The sequence below is a fragment of the Mesoplodon densirostris genome, chromosome 16, assembly GCF_025265405.1.
Source record: "Mesoplodon densirostris isolate mMesDen1 chromosome 16, mMesDen1 primary haplotype, whole genome shotgun sequence".
Classification (NCBI taxonomy): domain Eukaryota; kingdom Metazoa; phylum Chordata; class Mammalia; order Artiodactyla; family Ziphiidae; genus Mesoplodon; species Mesoplodon densirostris.
Window position 1 is genome coordinate 87221201 of NC_082676.1, and position 21259 is coordinate 87242459.

The 21259-nt window shown below is 55.0% G+C and overlaps 1 protein-coding gene across 1 annotated transcript in view; it reads left to right on the forward strand.

Moving 5' to 3' along the window:
* The window catches only part of MAD1L1 (mitotic arrest deficient 1 like 1), a 321496-nt gene that overhangs the window by 168383 nt on the left and 131854 nt on the right, over positions 1–21259 (forward strand). Inside the window, exon 12 of the mRNA XM_060077985.1 lies at positions 20216–20356. Within this exon, the coding sequence (XP_059933968.1) occupies positions 20216–20356 (141 nt within the window). The remainder of the gene's footprint in view (positions 1–20215; positions 20357–21259) is intronic.

The window sequence follows — 21259 nt, forward strand, 5'->3', positions numbered from 1 at the left end:
GATAAGAGATGAAAAGACAGGTACAGACTGAGAGAGGATATTTGCAAACCACAAACTAATTAGAAAATGGGCAGAGACATGTACGAAGAGCCTGCACAGGTGGCAGACAGGTACATGAACAGGTGTTCCATGTCACTGGCTGGTAGGAAATGCAAGTTAGCACCACACACCTGTCAGAACAGCTGAAAGTAAAAATGGGGACAACACCCAGTGCCAGTGAGGATGCGAGAGGGATCCCTTACCCATCACCCGAGGGATGTGAAGTGGAAAAGCACTCTGGAAAATACCCTGACGGTTTGTTAAAAAACTAAACCGCGGCCTTCCCTGGTGGTTAAGAATCCGCCTGCCAGTGCAGTGGACATGGGTTCGAGCCCTGGTCTGGGAAGATCCCACATGCGCGGAGCAACTAAGCCCGTGCGCCACAACTACTGAGCCTGGGCTCTAGAGCCCGTGAGCCACAACTGCTAAAGCCCACGCACTTAGAGCCCGTGCTCCTCAACAAGAGAAGCCACCGCAGTGAGAAGCCCACGCACTGCAACGAAGAGTAGCTCCCGCTCGCTGCAACTAGAGAAAGCCTGCACTCAGCAACGAAGACCCAACACAGCCAAAAAATAAATTAATTAAATAAAAATTTAAAAAAAACCAAAAACACTAAACTGCAAAGACCATATGACCCAGCAGTCACACTCTGGGTATTTATCCCGAAGAAATGAAACTTCTGTTTCTGGCGGCCTCGTGTCCTAGCCCGTCACTGGCAAGAGCACCGTGTCCTCAGTGGGGGGCGCGTGGACCCGCTGTACGGCCTCCGGGTGGCGTTGGCTGGACCCCGTGGGCCATCTCCCACAGCTTGGGTTCCCTTCTCTCCACACGGGCCGGGGCGCTCTACCCTCGGGATGCTGGCACGGGTGTGGACACCATCCTCCGAGAGGTCTGCGCCTGTGGGGAGTGGCCATGTGTTGCACGTGACTCGGGGAAACCGTTACCTCTCGGGGCATCAGGTTTGGCGTCTGCCAAGTGACAGGCAGGGTTGGCTGATGTGTCTTGATGTGCTTCGTAACCTCTGGCTCCTTCAAAATCATCAGTGCCCCCTTTCTTTCCTTGGTTGGGATACTGTGCGTTGTGGACAGCTTGAAAACTGCTGAGGAGTGTAAAGAAGGCAGAAAAACCTTGATCCCTCACCCAGAGAGCACTGAAGTCATGTGTGTTCATTTCCTTTGTCTCATCTCCTTCCCTCCTTTCCCCCTCATCCGTCGTCCGTCTGTCTATCCGTCCATCCATCGTGTAGTTATCGGCTGGCAGCCATAGATGCTGCGGCACTAGCCACGTTCCTGTAGCTGCCCGTGTGTTTGGGGAAATAGCCATGCCAGGACAGACCGACCTGTTTGTGTCCTGTGTTTATCACCTACCGTTTATTATAGTCTTTGAGAATAAAGCCCTCAGTGGTTGTGAAATGTTTCTTTGTGCAGACATACCAAAATTAGACTCCTCTCTTTGCTGGAAATTGAGACGGTTTCCATTTTTTATTACCTTTGCTGACGCGCCCAGCATCCTGGGACCCAGCTGTTCACTCTGCCGCGAGCTCGTGCAGCAGCTCGGCAGAGACCCTTCGCCTTCCTCATCAAGGAAAGCTCGAGTCGCTTTTCTCTCCCTGCTGGGTTTTGTGGTTTGGTCTTCAAATCAAGTCTCAGTGGAGGTGGGGTTAGAGCACCTTTCTCCGAGTCCTCCGGCCCCGCTGCCCGTCATCGTAAGGCGGGGCTGGAGGGTAAGAGGTGGCACCTGGGCCCGCCATCTGCTGAGGTGTCCCCCGGGCTCGTAGGCAGTCTCAGCGCCCTCGGCCCCAGCCGTCACCTCAGGGACGAGCTGCTCCTCTGCCTGGGGAGGTGTGTCCGTGGAAGCATGGCTGACAGTGGCTGTCGCGTTTCGGCTCCAGGACAGGCCTGAAACGGGGAGCGGCTGTCGGGTCGGGAGCTCTGCTTTCCGCTCCGGCCTGAGGACACATGCGGTCTCTCCCCGTGTGACCTGGGGCACTTTGAAGAGGGGACACTGGGTGTGGAGATGGCGCCTCCCGTTCAGTTCCACACAAGGCTGACGTCAAAGAAGCCGTCGGCGCCAGAGGCTGGAGCGCCCAGGGCTGGGGCACCTGCGGGGTCGCGGCCTTCCCGGTCCCGTGAGGCACAGAGCCCAGCACAGCAGCCGCCGGGGGGCCTGGCATGGGCAGGCTGTCGCAGCCGCACCACCACCATCCTGTCTGCCCCCCGCCCCGAGACTGGGGAGGGCCTGGAGAAGCAAGGGCAGGAGGATGGACGGCTCCTCTGGGCCCTCGCAGCCTGTCAGCTGCACGGAGAGCTGTGGCTCGGCGCGAGGCGGGCCTCCCGGCACGGAAGCCAACACGTGGCCACAGCGCTGGACGAGGCCCAGGTGGAGTCCGTGCACCGAGTTCCGTGATTGTTAACACAGTGCCGCCTTGGCTGTGGGGGCTACGACAGGGACAGAGTGCGTCTCACCTGCCCTTGGGGCTTACCTTTGCCTGGTGAGGCAGATGGCCGTGAACCACGGACACCCCCGAGTGGGCTCCTGTGCAGTCGGCAGCTTGGGAAGGGCACCCTCCGGGCAGCTGTAGTTAATCTGAGGGGGTGGCTGAGTCAGAAGAGCCAGCTGTTTGTTTTGGTTTCTAGTATGGGGGGGAGCGTTCCAAGGAGGTGGGACTGATAACAGTAGTCAACAGTTGAAATTAAAAGCTGATATTGTGGGTTTTCCATAAGTGATCTTATTTCATCCCCCAAATAACCTGTGATACAAGACTTCCTCTCTTTTATGGTTGAGAAAATGCTCAGAGAGGCTTGATCTGTTACAGCCCGCACAGGCACCCGAGCTGAGGTCTGCAGTCTGGGTGGTCTGACCTCAACGGGGAGGCTCCTGTCTGGTGCCCTGGTAGATGGATGCGGTGGCCGGGAGGCTGGCACTGGGCCTGGGGCAAGGTCGGTAGCTGATGGCCTTTGTTGAATGAGTGAGTGAAAAGACTGGGCTGGGGCGTGAGCTCCTTGGTGCTCTGTGTCTTGCGGTGGCATCAGCAGGTATGCAGAGACCCAGACGCGTGGGAGCACTTGGCTGAGCTCTGTGGAGGTGCGGACCGGTGATACTGCCCTTGCCCTTAGGAGCCCGGGTGCACTGGGGCATCGGGCCTGTGCACACGTGCCCATGAATGAGTTACCCTGTCGGACGTCCTCTACAGAGGAGACGCCGCCCTGTCCACGCTGCTCCCTCCCGCGTGCAGCCCTGGGCGCTCTCCTCCTCCTCGGCCCTGTCCACGTCCCGCCCCTGCCGAGGCCCACCCCGTCTCCATCGTGTCACCCCCCAGGCTGAGTTCTTGGAGAACGGGACAGTCTCTTCACTTGACCGGCATCTCTCAGACTAGCCTGACCCTGGCTGGGCATCCACCACGCTGGACTTGAATCCAGAGTGACGCTGGCTTGAGTTTCCACCTGGGACGTGAGGCCTCGGGGAGGGTGCTGCCCCGTGGGTTCGTGCTTGTGCTCTGAGCCCGGGTCTGGAATTCCGGGCCTGTCTGCAGAGCCACGCTCTGAGGACGACCTGGCAGAGGGAGCTGGTCCCCGAGCTCTGGGCAGCTGCCCGTGGGGCTGGGGCAGCAACCCCGGCCTGGCGCTTGACCTTCACGCTGAGGAAGCTCCTGCTTTTAACTTAGCGAGAGCTGTTGGGGTCTTGCCAGTGCCCCGGGGACTCGGAGTTTGGTGAGCGGCGGAGACCGGATGGCTGCCCACGAGCAGCAGGTGCTCAAGCCCAGGGCTGTGCAGGGCTTTGATTCATGCAATGAAGTGTTTCAGTCTGAGTGCACCCCCCACCGCCCCCGCCGGTCAGTGTGATGGTGCAGCGCCTGGGCTCTGGCTTCCCGCAGCCCTGGGCTCGGGGAAGTTCTTCACCTCAGCGAGCCTGGGTCCTCTTCTGAGAGCGGGGCCAGCACCTGCTTCTGTGGTTGTTCTGAAGACATAACGTTTCATCCACTCAGTTCTCCCTTGAATGGGAGTTTACTGAGTGCCGGTTGCGTCCCAGGCTGTGCCGGGGGCTGAGTGTCCAGCAGAGAAGGACAGACCGGGTGAGCCAGTGGTGGGAAGTGCCTGGTACGATCGCAGCCCCACACGCGGCGGTGAGCTCACTTGAGCCACCAGCTGCCCGTGTCCCCACCCCCCCAGTGAAGAAAGCCACTGAGGCTCCGAAGCTTTGTAAAGGTGTGAGCGGCCGTGCACCGGGTCCGTCTAATTGAGCTCCTGTTTTGCAGGCAGGGAAGCTGAGGCGTGCAGTGGGATGGGCTGTCCCTGCCTGCAGTCGAGCTGGTGTGGCCCACGTAGCAGCCTGTCCCTCCGTCACCTGCTCTTCCTCTCTGTCCGGACCTGTAAATCATGCTTAACACACGGCTGTGCCGTGCCAGCAGTCATGCCCTCGTCTGTGGTCCCTACCTCTGTGTGGTGTGGCGTACTGCATGGACTGGGGGGTCATGGCCCCCTCCCTGGTGAGGACCTGATGGGGGGCGGCGCTGGCGGCCCTGGCCCCTCCCTCCCTAGAGTGTTGCCCTGGAGCGCCAGCTCCCGAAGGCGGCGCCCAAGCTGTCAACACGCCCGGGTGAGGACCTGCTGTAGGAAGCTCAGTGCTGTGTCAGGGCGATGCTGGGGACACATCATACAGTGAACGTAAATGAAATGGAATTTGTAACAGAGCAGTGTGAAATCTAAGTTAACATTGCTCAGGGAAATCTCGATTGATTCCCACTCCTGCCTACAGTAGGTGGTGTAGAGCTTTTTATCAGGAGGTTGAAGTTGCAGGAACACGGCTGCTGGTGAGAAATACAGAGAAACACAGAGGAGCCGCAGCTCATCCCTTCCACCCCCGCGGGCTGGTGTAGGCAGTTGGGGGGTGGGGGGATGCCCTGACAGTGACTCAGACCTCAGATGTCTGTGCCCGGTGCGTGGAGCGCGGGGCAGCGAGACAGGACCTTGGCCCTTCCCTGTGCGGGGCCGGCAGGGCAGGACTTGGCTTGGCACGTGCCACCGGGGTGGTGGACGCAAGCGGAACCCTGGGCACGGGAGCTGCCTTTCGGGTCAGCCAGCCCTCTCCTCCACGGACCTGCTCTGCATCTGATGGCCCGGGCAGACCAGAGCTCCGTAAATGATAAGACCGTTGCGGAAGGAGGCTGACAGACGCAGGGAGTGACACATGGAGCGGAGCGGGGGGGTGGGGGGGGAGACGACACACGCTATCACCCCGTGTTGAGCAGGCGGGCTCGGGGAGCAGCCACTGAGAGCCCAGGTCGTGGCCACTTACACGGTCCAGGGCCTGCTTGTTCCTGCTGACCCGTGAGCAGAGCGGTGGGGACGTGAAAATCAGGGCTTGTTACAGTGAACCAGCTCATTAGGGAAGAACTTCTCATGTCCTCAGTTTGCTCTGACCAGGGCGATGTCTGATTTGTTCTGGGAGTGTTTTCATCGAGCACAGGTTAATAGTTTTCACCACTTTTAAAGGGGTTACGCTGCCTTTTGCGGAAGCTCTGGCTCCTCCAGAACCGTTGCCCCAGACTGTCCTGGAGAAGCCTGCAAATGAGCCTTCGCTCCTTAGGAAGAAGCCAAGCAAGACACGTGTTCGGGGACACTTTATTCAGGTTTCTCCAGGAAGTTAACAGAATGGCATTCTGTTAAAATTACCCTCTAACTCACTCATCATCCACTGAACTGGCCTTTTTATACCCGATGTACGGGAGTTACTGAGCTCTGACTACTTTGAAGACTTTTGTCCCAAGAGCCCTTTTTCCTCCACCCTGGGTTTGGACCACGACTCCCGGCTGCCTCTTGTGCGTTGGCCTTGGTGCGTAGCCTCTGCTGCGCGCTGCCTCCCTCTGCCCTGCTGTTTCTGGACCCTTTCTCCTGGCCTCACTGGCCTGGAGGGTCAGGATCGGGGTCATTGGCTCCTGTTGCGCCCCCAGGAGAATTCTAGGGCAAACACTGTCTGGAAGACCTCAGGCCTCAGGAGCTGAGTTTTCTCAGGAGGAAGAACTGGGCACTTTGGGTGAGAAAGGACAGCCTTCTCCCCCAGCTCAGTGTGGCCTGGGGGGCAACCCAGCTGCTTCTCCTCCATGGAGGTTTCCGTCCATCCCTGCTCCGTCCCCTCCCATCCCATCCCCCCCCCCCCCCCCCCGCATTATAATCACAACTCCCAGGCTCTTCTCTTCTCTTCTCTCCTGGCTAATCTCTTGTCTCCGGGCTCTCCCTCCTGTTCCAGACCACGTGTGTGACATCCAGGTCTCCCTGGGACCGCCCCGCCGTCTTCCCCTCCTGGTCCTCTTTCACTACTGATGTGACTCCCTGGGATCTGTGCTGGAAGTCCGGGTCACCCGTGGCCCGCCCTCTGCTGCCACGCTGCCTGCCAGGTGTGCGGCTCCTTCGGCCTCCCCGTGAGTCCTTCCTGCTCTCGGCAGGAAGGGGTGGGAGAGGGAGCTGGTCTTCAGGCAGAATGTTTTTTCTGAGAAGCTGTTTACTGTAAGTGGGACTGTACAGCTATAGCCGTGCTTCTGAAACTACAGAATATCTTTTTTTAATACTTACTTTTGTCAACTTTTTATCAGTGTGTAACATACCTGCAAAAGATAGTTTCACTGGGTTTTGAACTTTATATACATGGAATTGTGCAGTATGTGATCTTTTGTGCTTGTTTCTGTTGCTCAGAATACTGTTGCTGGGTACAGTTGTGCAATTTCTGTTTTATGAGTGTACCTGATATATTGTTCCATTGACGGGGGTTTGGGTTTCTTCATTTCTCAGCGATCGTAACGCTGCCATGAACGTTCTTTCGTTTGTCTTTGGGTCACGTGCACACGCATGAGTTCTGTCTCTGCACCCCTGGGAGGGTCCATTGTGTGTTCACCTGTGCAGTTTGTGTCAGTTCGCCAAGGTGGCTGTGATGGTTACACACTTGCTGGCAGGGCACGGGCATTCCTGTTGCTTCAAAGCCTTGCTCACACTTTGCATGGTCGTTCCTTTAAACTCCTGCCATTCCAGGGAGGGTCAGCTACCTCCTTGTGTTTTTTACCCTTTGCATCTCCCAGGGTGTGGATGAGGTTGAACACCTCTTCACGTGTTCACTGGCCGTTTGGAGGTCTGCTTTGGTGGAGCCCCCGTCAAGTTCCCTGCCTGGTCTTCCCTTCTGCCTTTTCCTTCCCGATTTGTAAGAATGCTTTGTATGTTCTGGATCCTAGCCTTTTGTCAAGTATTTGTTTTGCAAATATCTTCTCCCAGCTTTTCAGTCTGAGTTCTTGATTTCAATGAGACCTGCTCTATCCACGTGAAAGTTCCTGTATGGTTATTATTTTTTGTGTATTCACTGTTTAAGAAAGCTTTGCTTGCCCCAAGACACTGATGTATCTTTTAATAACGTTTTCTTTAACATTTTGCTTCTTCACACTTAACTTCACAGCACAAAGGTTTATTGTGTTTGGCAAGCTTCGTTTTCTCCTCATGTAGACGTTCAGTCGACTCGACACCGTTTATTGAAAAGATGGTCCTTTCCTGCTGCTCCTGAGCGCTGCTTACCTGAAACTAAGTGTGCCTCTGTGCATTGGGCCGTTTCTGCACTCAGTGTTGGGCTTCTCTCTCCTTTCGCTGGAACCACACTGCCGCAGTCACTGAGCCTCGCTCTCTGATAGGGAGGCCGCCCCCGCCCTTGTCATCTGACTGCCGGGGCTGATCACCACCCTCTGCATTTTCCTGTCAAGTGTCAGTTTCCACCAGTAAACCTGCCGAGACTTTACTGGGAGTGCGGTGATCAAATAGCGTCTCTGTAACGTTAAGTTTTCAGATCCATGAACATCTTTATTTGCTTCCACGTTTTTAGGTCATTAATTTCTCTCAGTAATGTTTTTAAAGTTTTCTAGGTAGACATCTTATCTCATAGGTTTTTTTTCTTTTATGATGATATTATAAATGGCGTCTTTGCCAGGATTTCTTTTTCTCACTCTCTTTGCTGGCCTGTACAAACGTAATTGAACTTTGAATTTTGACTTTGATCTAGCGACATTACTAAGTTGAGTTATTTTAATAATTTATTTGTAAGTTTTATTGGATTTTCTATGTTCACAGTTGTGTCAGCTACTAATAATAGTTTTTCAGTTCTCTCTGATCTTCATACCTTTATGTCTTTTCTTGCCTTATTCTACTGCTTAGGTTCCCCAGTACTGTTTTGAACAGAAGTGTCAGTAGCTTTGCTTCCTTTTCAGTCCTCCACTGTCACAGATGATGACTCGTGTGGGAATCTATCAGATCAAAGAGTGTCCCTTCCGTTCCTCATTTGCTGTGAGGGTTTTTTCGTTTTATTGTTTTAATCATGAATAGCTGTTGAATTTTAATGAAATGCTTTTACTGCATATATTGAGACGATCATGGTTTTCTTTTTTAGTCTGTTAATTTGGAGAATTTAATTAATTGATTTCCAAATTTTAAAGCAAACTGCATTCCAGGAATAAACAAACTTGTCTGTGGATTATCCTTTGTAAGTAATGCTTTATTTGGTTTGCTAATAAGCAGTTCAGGGATTTTTGCATCTGTGTTTATGAGAGATCTTGACAATTTTTATTTCTTATAAAGTCCTTATCAGGTTTTGGTGTCGTGGTTGTTCTGACTTTATAAAATGAGTTAGGAAGTTCTCTTTTCCCTTCTTTGTAATAATTTGTGTAAGATTGGTGGTATTTCTTCCTTAAAAGTTTGGTAGAATTCACCAATAAAGGCATCTAGACCTGGAGTTTTTGTGTTGGGAAGATTCTATATTGGGGTTTTCTTTTCTTTTAAAGACTTTGAAACTGTTCAGATTTTCTTTTTCTTCTTGATTCAGTTATGATAAGCTTTGTGGGTTTTTTAGTAAATTTATTTATTTTTTTATTTTTGCCTGTGTTGGGTCTTCGTTGCTGTGCATGGGCTTTCTCTAGTTGCGGCGAGCAGGGGCTACTCTTCGTTGCTGTGCGCAGGCTTCTTGTTGTTGTGGCTTCTCTTGTTGCAGAGCACGGGTTCCAGGCACGCGGGCTTTGGTAGTTGTGGCACGTGGGCTCAGTAGTTGTGGCTCACGGGCTCTAGAGCGCAGGCTCAGTAGCTGTGGTGCACGGGCTTCGTTGTTCCACGGCATGTGGGATCTTCCCAGGCCAGGGATCGAACTCATGTCCCCTGCATTGGCAGGCAGATTCTTAACCACTGCGCCACCAGGGAAGCCCTAAGCTTTGTTTTTTAAAAGATTGTCTATTTTATCATTTTATCTAAAGTTTTAAATTCGTGTGAAGTTCAGTATATCTTGTTAGATTTTAAAATATTTTTATGGTCTGTGGTTATGTCTTTTTCAGTCTCATTATTTGGTTATTTAATCTCTCTCTTGATCTGTCTCATCAAGGGTTCATCAATTAATCATTTGAATGAGCCAAGTTTTGGTGTATTGATTCTATACTGTATGTATTCTATTTCATTAATTTCTATTTTTATACTTATTATTACCTTTCTTTGGTTTAATTTGTTTTTCTTGTTCTGACTTTTTGAGTTGTATATGCAGATGATTGGTTCTAACCTTCTCTTATCATGTATGCATTTAAGGCTGTAAATTTAGATGCATAGTTTAGTGTTGATATACTGTATTTTTCTTATTTAGTTCAAAATATTTATCAATTTCCATTGTGACTTTGCTTTTATACATATTTGTTACCACCTGCATAAACGTCCATGAGATCATTTTTCTTCTGTCTGTACTAATACCCTATAGTACTTCCCTTGGTGTGATGTGTGCTGAGGAATTGTCTTAGTTTTTCTTGGTTTGAAAATGTATTTACTAAACTTATTTTTAGAGGATTTTTTTTTTTTTTTGCTGAGTGTAGAATTCTAGGTTGGCAGCCTTCCACCTGCACCCTTTGAGGGTTCCTTCCACTGTCTTTTGACTTCCATAGACTGTTCAGAAATGTGCTGTCATCTGACTCAGGCAGCTGATTTGTTCTCCCTCGGCTCCAGTTCCTTTTACTGTTTTTTTGCTTGTTGCTTGTTTTTGGGGGGGCAGGGGGGCGCAGAGGGTTATATTAATGTCCATATTATAGAATATTTTTTAATTAGTAAACTTTGCATTTGGAAGAGTTTATGGAAAAACCAAGAAGATGGTATAGAGCTCCCATCTTATTTCCCCCACCCCACAGTTTTGCCTAATATTAACATCCTGCATTAGTGTGGTATAAAGGTCACAGTTAATGAACCAATATCGATACATTATCATTAAAGTCCATCAGTTACATTAAGGTTCACTCTTTGTGTTGTAGAGTTCTTTGGGTTTTGACAAATGCATGACATCATGCATATCGTTACAGTATCATACACAGAAATGTATGTATGACTGCTTCTATTTTCTGGAAGAGATTAAGCAATTTCTTGCTTAAACATTTGGTGGAATTCACCAGGGAAGCCATATGGGTCTGGTGCTTTCTTTTTAGGAAGGTTATTATTAATTTGATTTCTTTCATAGATACAGGCCTACTCAGATTTTCTGTTTCTCCTCTTGTGAATTTTGATAGTTTGCGTCTTTCAAGGTATTGGTCCACTTCATCTAAGTTTAAAAATTTCTGGGTATAGCATTGTTGATAATACTGCTTTATTCTTTTTTACGTCCATAGGACTAATAGTGATAACCCCTCTCTCATTTCTGATACTAGTAATTTGTGTCTTCTCTCTTTTTATCTTGGTCAGCCTGCTTAGAGGTTTATCATTTTTGCTACCTTTTCAAAGAACATGTGTTTGGTTTTGTTTGTTTTCTCAATTGATTTCCTGTTTCCAGTTTCATTGATGTTTTTGTTCTTATTTTTATTATGATTTTCTTCTGCTTGCTTAAGGCTTATATTGCTCTTCTTTTAAGTTTCCTAAGATGGAAGCTTAGATGATTGATTTTAGATTTTCTTTTCTAAATATGAATTTAAAGCTATAAACTTCCCTCTAAGTGCTGCTTTTCCTACATCCCACAAATTTTGATAAGTTGTGTTTTCATTTTCATTCTGTTAAAAATATTGTCAAATTTCTCTTAAGATTTCTTCTTTGATCTGTGTGTTATTTAGAAGTGTTGTTTAATCTCCACCTATTTTGGGATTGTCTAGCCATCTTTCTGTTACCAATTTCTAGTTTAATTCCAGTATGCTCTGGGAGCTTACCTTGCTTGATCTGTGTTCTTTTAGATGTGTTTAGATGTGTTTTATGTCCTAGAATGTGGTCTATCTTGTTGAATGTTCATGTGACTTGAGAACAATGTGTATCTTGCTGTTGTTGGATGAAGTATTTTATCAGTGTCAATTAGACCCAGTTAGTTGATTGATGGTGCTGTTTGGTTCAACTGTGTCCTCACTGATTTCCTGCCTGCTGGATCTGTCAGTTACTGATAGAGGGGTGTGGAGGTCTCCAGCTATGTCAGGTGGATACATCTCTTTTCTTCTTGCAGTTCTGTCAGTTTTGCCTCATGTAATTTGACCCCCTGTTGTTAGGCACATATGTGTTAAGCATTATGTCTTCTTGGGAGTATTGACCTCTTTATCCTTGTGTGATGCCCCTCTTTATCCCTGATAGCTTTCTTTGTCCTGAAGTCTGCTGTGCCTGAGATTAATGAGGCCTGCCGCCGCCTTTCTTTTGATTGAGGTTAGCATGGCATATCTTTATCCCTTAACTTTTAAGTCTATCTGTGTTTTTATATTTAATGTGGGGTTTTTTATAGACAACATAATGGGATCTTGTTTTTTAAACCATTGTGACAGTATCTTTCAATCGGCGTGTTTAGATCATTCACACGTGATGTGATAGCTGGTGTCACGTGTTCAGTATCTCTGGGGTCTGTTGCTGTTTTCTATTTGGACACTTGTTCGTTGTTTCTTTTTTATCTTCCCCTCTTGATCTGCCTTGTTTGGTGTTAACTGAGCATTTTATATGATTTCAGTTCTTCTTCTCTCTTAGCTCATGAATTATACTTCCTAAATAATTCTTTTTAATGACTACCCTGAAGTTTGAAATACACAATTCAAAGTAAGTGCACCTTGAAATCACACTGTACCATTTCACAGTTTCGTGCACTCACCTTATAACTGTCTTCCCAGGCCCTCCCTCATGCCCGGTATAGTATTGCTGTCCTTCGTTGCACGTACACAGGTGCTGCAGGCACCCAATGCATCGTTGCTGCTATTGCTTTGAGCGGTTATCCATTAGATCAGTTACGACTAAGAAAAGTAAAAGATTCTGTTTTACCTTCGATTATTCCTTCTCTGAATCTCTTCCTTTCTTTATGTAGATCTGACTTTCTGGCCTCTATCATTTTGCTTCTCTCTCAGGAACACCTTTTAATATTTTTTAGGGCAGGTGCACCAGCAACAAACACACTCTCTCTCTTTTTTTTTTTTTTTTTTTCGGTCTGAGAAAATCTTTATTTTTTACTCTTGAAGGGTAATTTCACTGGATACAGAATTCTAGGATGGTGGGTTTTTTCTTTCAACACTTATAATATTTCCCTACATTCTCATCTCACTTGCATGGTTTCTGGCATCTTTTGGATTTCTCTGTCCTTGATTTTCTGAAGTTGGAATATGATATGATATGCTCTGGTGTGGCACATCGCCTTTGGCCGCTGTCCTGTCGGCACTGGGCAGCACCCAAGGAAGCAGGGCCTCTGACCCTGCGAACCTGCAGCCGTCGGCTGGAGTTCACTTCTCCCAGCGCAGGGAGGCAAAGGCTCAGGTGGAGGTGGCCCAGGGAGTCCTGGCAGCCCAGGTCCCTGCCCTGCTCAGGGTCTCGGGCAGGGACTCGTGTCTGTAGTGCAGGGGCTTTGGGTCCGGCTCATTTTGCGGCATCAGGGTAGGAAGGGTGCAGGTGGAGGCAGACGGAGGAGAAGCATTTCGGGTGCCAGCCCTCGGCCCTGCCAGCGTGCAGGCTGCGTGCAGCTCACCGGTCTTCTGGACGTGGCGCCCTTTCCCACGTCCTTTCTCCTTTCTTCAACCTCTTCTCCCTGATAATCCAACGTTCAGAGCACCTGTCGGGGAAATTACAGGCCATGTCCTCGTCCAGTGTTGGGGCAGAAATGCCAGTGTCCCCGGGCATCGTGTCCTTGACTTGACCTGTGGGGCTGCAGAGGTGGGGCCCGGGGCCCCAGAACCAGCCAGGGTCAAAGGGCGGCAGTGGAGGCCCTGCAGGCCTCCTTGCAGGGGGCTGCGCCATGAGCAGAGGTGTCCTGGAGAGGGTGGCAGGATTAGGGGCTGCAACCAGAGGCGTGAGAGTGGAGGGGGCACCGCAGGGCGGGGCGGGGCCATGGGTGGACATCGTCTTCCCGGCCAGTGCCGTCAGCCACCCCTGGGGAGGGGTGTGGGCGGGGTACAGCCCGCTGGGCTCTTGGACGTCCGGCCTCCAGGAGGCTGCCCAGCCCGGCTGTGGTTCTTCTATTCCGAGCTACCCTCGCAGCTCCCCTCCTTCGCGGGGTCCCTTCTTTTCTTCCGGAATTGCTTCCACGTCGGTGAACACAGAGCGAGAAAGTGAATTTCATCTTTCTTGAGTGCTGTGGGTTTTCCAGAACGTGTCAGGTGGTTGGAGCGCCCCGTTTGCTCGTGTCTGTGGCCTCAGAGGGAGGCCGCCTCTCCTGCCTCTTGTTGTCTTTAGATGGAGTTGAAGTCGCGTTGGTTCCTTCGCCTCCGCAGCCCCTGGGGGTGGCCTCCTTCCCGTGGGAGCCCCGTCGGCTGGTGCCCGGGCAGTGTGGGTGGGAGGGGCACCCCGCTGACAAGCTCAGAGCTGCTCTGGGGATGGTGGGGAGTGTCCCCTGTGGTCCTGATGCCCTTGGCTCCCTTTGCTCCACTGTGCCAGCCCGGTGCTGTCTGTGAGCAGTCTGGTCGTGTTGACAGGAGTGGGAGGCTAGAGGGGAGGGCCCCCGGTCCTGGGGCCTGGTCCCCATGGGTTGCCGTGTGGTAGGAGGACCAGGGTGTGCTGGGGCCTCAGACCAGTGGCCGCTGGCCTTGCCCGTGGGCTTCGGCTCTTGTGGTTTCGCCTTCCAGCCGCTCAGAGGGGCAGGCGTGAGGAGGCCACAGCCACACCGGCCGTCTTGTCCCAGAGCTGGTCGCCAGCACCAGATCCTGGTGACCACAGGCTGGGAGCCCTGGCTGATGCAGTTCTGAAGAGCACACGGGATGACACATGTCACGGCTTGTGGCCTGTAAAGTGCTGTGCCCGTGAGCGAGCTGCCATACCTGCCTGGGCGCGAGGGTACTGAGACCATCACTTGGCGGAAGGAAAAGCTGACGTGTTTGGGCCAGTGAGCCTGGGGCGGGATGAGGGGGGAGGGAGGAGAGAGGCGGACAGTGGGAGGTGCAGGTGCCAGCCGTGGGCCCGTCCTCCCCTCCTCCTGTGGCCCTCACGGCTGTACGAGACCGTCCCCAGCCCTTCTCTTCGCAGGCACCGTTTCGTGTTTATCAAGTAATCTTTGTTCATCTTTCAGCCCCTCCCTCAGGTGGTCATGCCCCCATTTTGCATGAGAAGGGCGAGTTCAGAGAGGTTAAGTCGCCTGCCTGGGGTTGCACAGCTGGTTTGTGGTGGAGTCAGGATTTGAGCCTGGGTTTGTCCAACCCAGACACACCTGACACTGGGACCCCTCGGTGCTCATCACGGCTCTCAGGGGACCCCAGGAGGTGGAGGCACAGCCCACCTCTGCACTGCCCACTCGTTTGGGAAGCGAGCGGCCAGGATTGGGCCCAGCAATGCAGCTCGCGGAGGCCGGCTTCCACCCTCCCGCGCAGCGTCCCGTGCAGCAGTTCCACGTTTCTGCCTCCATCCACTGCGTTTCTTTTGGTGACTGTGTGAGTGGAGAGGCCATTGGAACGGGACTCTGTAGCTGTTTAGGGTCATGAATTTCATTTTCTTATTAAAACACGACGGCGTTGTGGGATGAGCGGGGTCGGGTAGAGGTGCTAGACTGGTTGAGGGCTCGTGGTGGTGGAAGGGCTGGGTTGGAAGGGCCCCCGGGGAGCCCTGCAGGTGGGTGGGGGGCTGAGCGGTCGGCCAGGAGGGTGAACTGGGCGGCAGCTCTGGCCGGGAGGTGAGGTTGTGACGGTGAAAACACACAGGGATGCCCCCATCCCCCACCAGGAGGGCCCGGAAGTGGGGCCCCTGACGCTGTGGGCGCCACAGCCCCGGCCTCTGGGCTCGCGCTCTAGGATCGGCAGGACCTCATCTCCGATGCCGTTTCCGCCCCCGAGGAGGGGGCTCGAGAATCCCCGGGCAATGCCTGCCTCGCCGGGTGGGGGGCTTCTGAAGCTGGGGCGTGCTGGGCCGCGGGAGGGGCCGGCCTCTCCGTGTCCTGCGTGCTCTCTGCCCTGGGCGCCAGAGAAGAACTAGATGAAGTGGGGGTGGGAGCAGCAGTGTCCACACCGCTGCTGCTGCTCTTGTGGCCCTGGCGGGCACCAGCCGTGCCAAAGCACCGTGTGCCCAGTGCTCTGCTGGGACTTCAGCCACCCCGAGAGGTTTCTTGTGCTTTTCATTTCACAGTCCTGAGGCTCAGGGAGGGCAGTTATTTTTCCTGAGGTCACACAGCTCGTCTTCGTGAAGCCAGGATTTGGGCCCAGCCGGCCGGGGTGCTCGCACCTTCCTAGGCCCTCGGCTGATGCCCCCTCCTCCTCCCTCATCGGCGCTCCCTTGGGGGTGCCGGCTTCCTTCAGGGTCTGAGCTCTCGCCTGGGCGTCCTCCTTGTGGGCCCCATGCCTCCCCTGGGCCGTGGCCCTTCTCTCCCCTGCCCCCTCCCACCCCAAGGCCCAGGCTTGCAGCTCTGATGGGCCTGCATCAGGCAGCACCTCGCACATACCCAGCGGGGGGCAGGCCCGCCCTCAGTGTCGCAGTGGTGTATGCTTCCACCCGCACGCGCTTCTTCTTCAGCCTCTGCGTGGGGCGCGTGCGTGTTTCTCCATCCCTGGGGACTCGTCGGCATATGTTGGGGCCCCACGGCAAAGCTCAGTCTTAATGACCACACCTGGAGGAGCAGCTGATGGTGCAGGTGGTCATTCCGCCGCTGCTCTCCCACGAGGGCATGCCGTGTGGAGCGCCCCTCCCCAGCGGTGCCCACCGGGAAGCCCAGACACTTCCTAAAGTGTCTGGGGCCTCTGCGTCTGCAGCCTCCCCCCGGGCCCCCCCCCCCCGGGGTCTGCCGTGCCCCCCTCACTGTCTGCGCGCCCTCTCCAGCACCCAGGAGCTGCAGGCCTGGTCCTTGGGCCCGTCCTGAGGCCTGTATTTCACCCCTGCCCCCCTGTCCCTACCCCCATGCCCCCTGCCCGCTGAGCCCGCTCTTGCCCAGGGGCAGTGAGAGGAGGATGAAGGAGGGGAGGCAGGCAGGAGGTTTCCAGGGTAGCGGGGGTCCTGGCAGTGCTTGTTGCCCCCAGCACTCCTGGAAGGCCCCGCACGCCAGCGGGGCTCTTCTGCTGGTGGCCTTAGGGGCCATTACAGACAGAAGCACTGAGAAACGCTCTCCGCCTGCTCCCTTCAGGTGAGCGGGAAGTTGGGGGACTTGGCCTGGTGAAGGTTTATCTCACACGTGCGCGTGCACACGCGTGCACGTGCGTCCTTAGAGCTCCGCCTCTGCGTGTTCTTGCCTCTCCAACTCGCTCTCCCACCTGCCTGGGTTTTCCCATCCTCCTCGTGCCTCCAGAACACTGTTCTCCGTGTCCACGGCTTTGCCTGTTACCCCAGAGCTGCCAGATTCTGGAGGCGTAGGACGCTTTCCTCTGCCTGCAGAGAGGGCTGATCCGAACGAAACCGCATGTGCAGAAGGGTCTTGCCTCCCTGCTCATAAGCCGTAGCTTTTCAGGAGAGGATTCCCCCCTCCTCCCCCCCACCCGCCACTGGTTTCCCCTTCAGCCTAGAGCTGGCCAGGCCTGGGAGACCTGGGGCCTGAGTTGTAGAAGGAAAGGCGGACGGTGATGGCGGTGAGCAGAGCTGTGCGTGGTGAGGTGCGCTAGGCCGCGTGGCCGGCGGGGATGGGCCTGAAGGACGAGAGGGCCAGGCCTGTCCCGGGGGAGAAATTTCCAGACTGAGGGGTCGGCAAAGCTGAGGCCTGAGGTGAGGGCAGGCTCAGGATCTTTGAGGGACAGGACGGCACTTCGGGAATCCATCCCCAGGGCGCCGAAGGGCCGGGTGGGCCCCTGGAACCTGCGTTCCTAACCAGCCCCACCCAGGTAACAAGCTGCTGGCGGGGGAGGGGGGGTCGGAAATGCGTTCCTGTGGACGGAATTGGCAGCATCCGCCGACAGGTTAGAGGGAGGGGTCCTTGCTCGGACCCCGTACCCATCCCCTCTGTATCCCCCAGCTGGCGCCCACCTGCACACCCCGCTTCTGCCCCCACCCATTCCATAGCCCAGCCTTCCCCTGGGCAGGACCCTCAGTGCCCACCTGGACCTCCTGCCCCCTCCTGCAGACGCCCGCTGAGTCCACACTCGGCCTGCCGGGCTGGGCCCGGGGCTGGAGAGTTTGGCTGCCGCCTGGTTATTGGCTGGCCTGTGCCCATCCTCCCTATGGGGCTTGGGACAAGTGACTTTGTACCTCTGTGCCCCCGTTTTCTTAACAGGAAACAGTGGCCTGGACTTGATCTGAGTGCCTTCCAAGCTTTATATGACTTCCTTTCTCCACCGCTTCTCAGCACCACTGAGGCTCTCCACTCCCTTCATGTACATAAAAGAAGAAAGCGTTGGTTTCATCTCTGCCATCCTCAGATTCTAGGTTCTTATTGGGAATATTCCAGAACTTGCAGAGACCACATCGCCTTGGTACTGCCCTGGTCCCCCACTCAAGCCTGCAGAGCTCTGAGGCGGTCAGGGAGGAGGGGCAGGAAGACGGTGACAGGTAGAGATGGTTGGAGCTGCCTGTCCTGGCGTCCTCTTGGCAGCCTCCCGAGCCAGCCCAGAGGCATTGCAAGGCTGGGCTCTTGAGCTGCCTACTCGGAGTGGCCCCGGCCTTGTCCCCGAGTTGGGCGTTGGCGCGACCTCTGGGTAGAGGCCTGGAGCGCCAGCCGCAGAGCGTTGGACACTGGGCTGCCGCTCCGCAGGATGTGTGCAGACCCTCTGCCGCCCAGCCAGGCCTGGTCACACCCCCGTGCTTTCTCCATCTGGTCCTTGAGGCCTGTGTGCAGGAGGGTCGGTACATATCACCCCAAATGCTTCATCTGTTAGGGAGTGTGGGGCTGTCAGGGCCGGCCTGTCAGTCACAGACCGGAGCTCTGAGGCTGGGGCTGGCGGGGTCGGAGCAGGGTCACGGCCGCTGCCTTTGCTGCCGGTCGCGGCCTCTGCTCTCCCGCACCCCTCTGGGCGCTGCAGGCTGGGGTTGGGGTTCGGGGGCAGCTTCCATCACTCCCCCTCCCCCGCGTCCTCAGTCCATTTCTCCCTGCGCAATGCTGTGACCACGCCCTTTGGGTTGCGCTGATCACGTGACAAGCAAGCGTGCCGGGACAGACAGGGCTGTGGTGTCCCCGGGAGAAGCACCCAGGGGAGCCCCGTCCTGTCTGTACCTGGAGGCGTCTGCGCGGCTCCTCTGCTCAGGCTGGGTGCCTGTCTGTTCAGGGATTAGTCCCCACACTTGCTCAAGTGGAAACGCAGGCCCTTCACTGCAAGCGGAACCTGTCATTAAAAAGTCGTTTTCAGATCAAACCAGCCCAGTTCTCGCTGCTTCAAGACTAAATGGCAAAACAATTTCCTTAAAAGGTACAAACAGCAAACTTTCAATTTTATATCTTCCTCTTTGCTAGCCTGGAGATGTAATAGAAGAGAACCATAGTGGGACGCAGCATTTTGGAGATTTATTGGTCAATAAAGGTGACAGTTACAGCTTGTTTATGAAAGGAAGCCCCTCCTCGGCCCCTGCGTGGCACCGGCGCTCTGGTAATAATAACTGTGTAACCAGCTCAAAACCGTAAAAGTCAATGGGAAGATACAGGATTTCAATAAAATTATGACACTCGATAAACCTTCCTGTTGGAAACAAATTTTCCACGGATGTGTGACCAGTTCCAGTTGGATTTGTAACTTTAATTTCTCACTTATTGAATTTTTTGTCATCACCTAATGATGAAGTCCGTGCTGTGGCGATGGCCCAGCCAGAGGCCCGGGAGCGCAGGAGACCGCTGAACTTGGTGGGCGGGGGCCGATGGGCTCCTGAGGGCCTCCCTTGCTGTTCTCCCTTTGCCAGCATCTCAGGAAGGGGTCTTCCCGTGTGGCTCAGGAGGTGCCGCCCGTCTCTCCCAGGGCTCGTGCCGTTGGCCTTCATCGTTTCCAGTAGGGTACCACTGGGTGGGGACTCCTGTGTGGCTCTAAGGGGTGGTCTCAGCGCTCTGTGGTCCGTGTGCCCCACGAAACCTGAGCTGCATCTTTACGTGGAGGAGGGGTGCCGGGCGTGGCTGGTGCATGGTGACGCCCAGGACCGTGGCCTCTGGCACGCCATGGGCTCGGGGGTGTGGTGGGGAGGAGCTTGCCAAGGCCAGAGCTGGTGCTGCGGGGGTCCCGGGGCCTCTCAGAGCACTCTGGGAGGACTCCTTGGTCCTGCTGGACACCTGCCGCCTCCCTGCTTAGAGGGACCTCTCCTTACCCACCGAATCTTCTGCTTACACCCTCGCTCTGAGTGTTGCTGGGTCAAAGACCAGGTCAGAAGTCACGGGAGTGGGGTTACTGCAACCCACTTGCTGGCGGAACCCACTGGTGTGTCCCTTGGTCTGTTTGCCGGGACTCAGGAGGTCACATTGACCCAGAACACTGGCTCAGACCTTCTGCCCAGCTGGGGGACACAGCAGACTCGGGGAGGGAGGGGTGCCGACCCCCGATGGAGGCAGCCCCCGCCCTCCGCTGGCCCATGAGTCTGAGGCCACCGCAGGTCAGACGGTGCAGCTCAAGGCCGGGCAGGCAGCGTGGCCCCACCGAGGATGGGCCCCAGGCTCACCGGGCACTGGCCAAGCTGGGCTGTAGCTTCAGAGCAGCCAGGGCCCGTCTCAGCCTTGGTGGGCTCTGTTGGGCTAAGTGTCCAGCTCGAGCTCTTCAAGGAGCCACCCAGGGGGCCCCACCTGGCAGCCTGCCCCTCGAACTTGACCCCAAGCCCACCACGCTGCTCCTGTCTCCCTCATACCCCTCACCCATCCAGGCCTGACCTCTTGCCCTCTGTGCCCACAGGAGCGGGACGGCATGCGCGCCATCCTGGGGTCCTACGACAGTGAGCTGACCCCAGCTGAGTACTCGCCCCAGCTGACCCGCCGCATGCGCGAGGCTGAGGACATGGTGCAGAAGGTGCACGCGCACAGCTCGGAGATGGAGGTGAGTGGGCCCTGCGTCCGTGCGCGCTCCGCCGGGGGGCCGCTGCGGACGCTGTTGCGTGCAGACCTCGGTCCTGCTGGGGAGGGCCGCCTCCAGCCCCCGCAAGTACAGCCTTGTCGGTACAGGTGCTTCCATGGTGTTTTTACTGCCACGCGTTTGCTCCCCGTGAGACACTAGTGAGGAGGGATTGACGGGGAAGGCTCCCCCCGAAGCCTTCGCGTCCCCTAAGAGGCCCTTCCTGTCGGGCACCGCGTGGGCTCCGGTTCATGACGAGGCTGGCAGTTCTGGTACCTCCAGTGCCGTGGGTTCAGGCTTTTCGCGTGTCGGCGAGGAGGGGCTGTCAGTGACCTCGGGACGTGTTGACCAGCGTGGTCACCATGCCTTACCCTGCCTGAGGCTGTGGCTGGGGGACATCCCCGCCCCTGGCGTCTGGCGGACGGGCACCGGCTTCCTTTGGCTCCCTGTCTCCCCTTGAGTCCTGCCTGCAGGGAGCTGACTCGTCCTGGTTTGCTTGGGACTGTCCTGGTTTTGGTAGCGAAAGTGCCTGACCCCTTCTCCCCTTCCTGTGGTCCGCAGTGCAGTGGGGCGGTCACTCAGCCTTCCCTTCCAGCTCCCGGACTTACGGGAGAATTCGGGGTGGGGGGTGGACATCCCTGGCTCTGCCAGCGTCACCGCCACGGCTGTTCCTCTCCGTCGTCATCCTCGCCACGGGGGCTCACGTGGCCAGTCCAGGTGCTGGGCGGGAGGCACCAGTCAGAGGAGGGGCAGAGGAACGGCCTCCCAGCCCTGGCAGCCGCCCCGCCGTCCACACTGGGACTCCCGTCCCTGCCCTGTGCTCTCCGGACACGGGTGCCGATGGCCTCCTGCCCTCCACCCAGGCCACACCGACCCCGGACCTGTGTT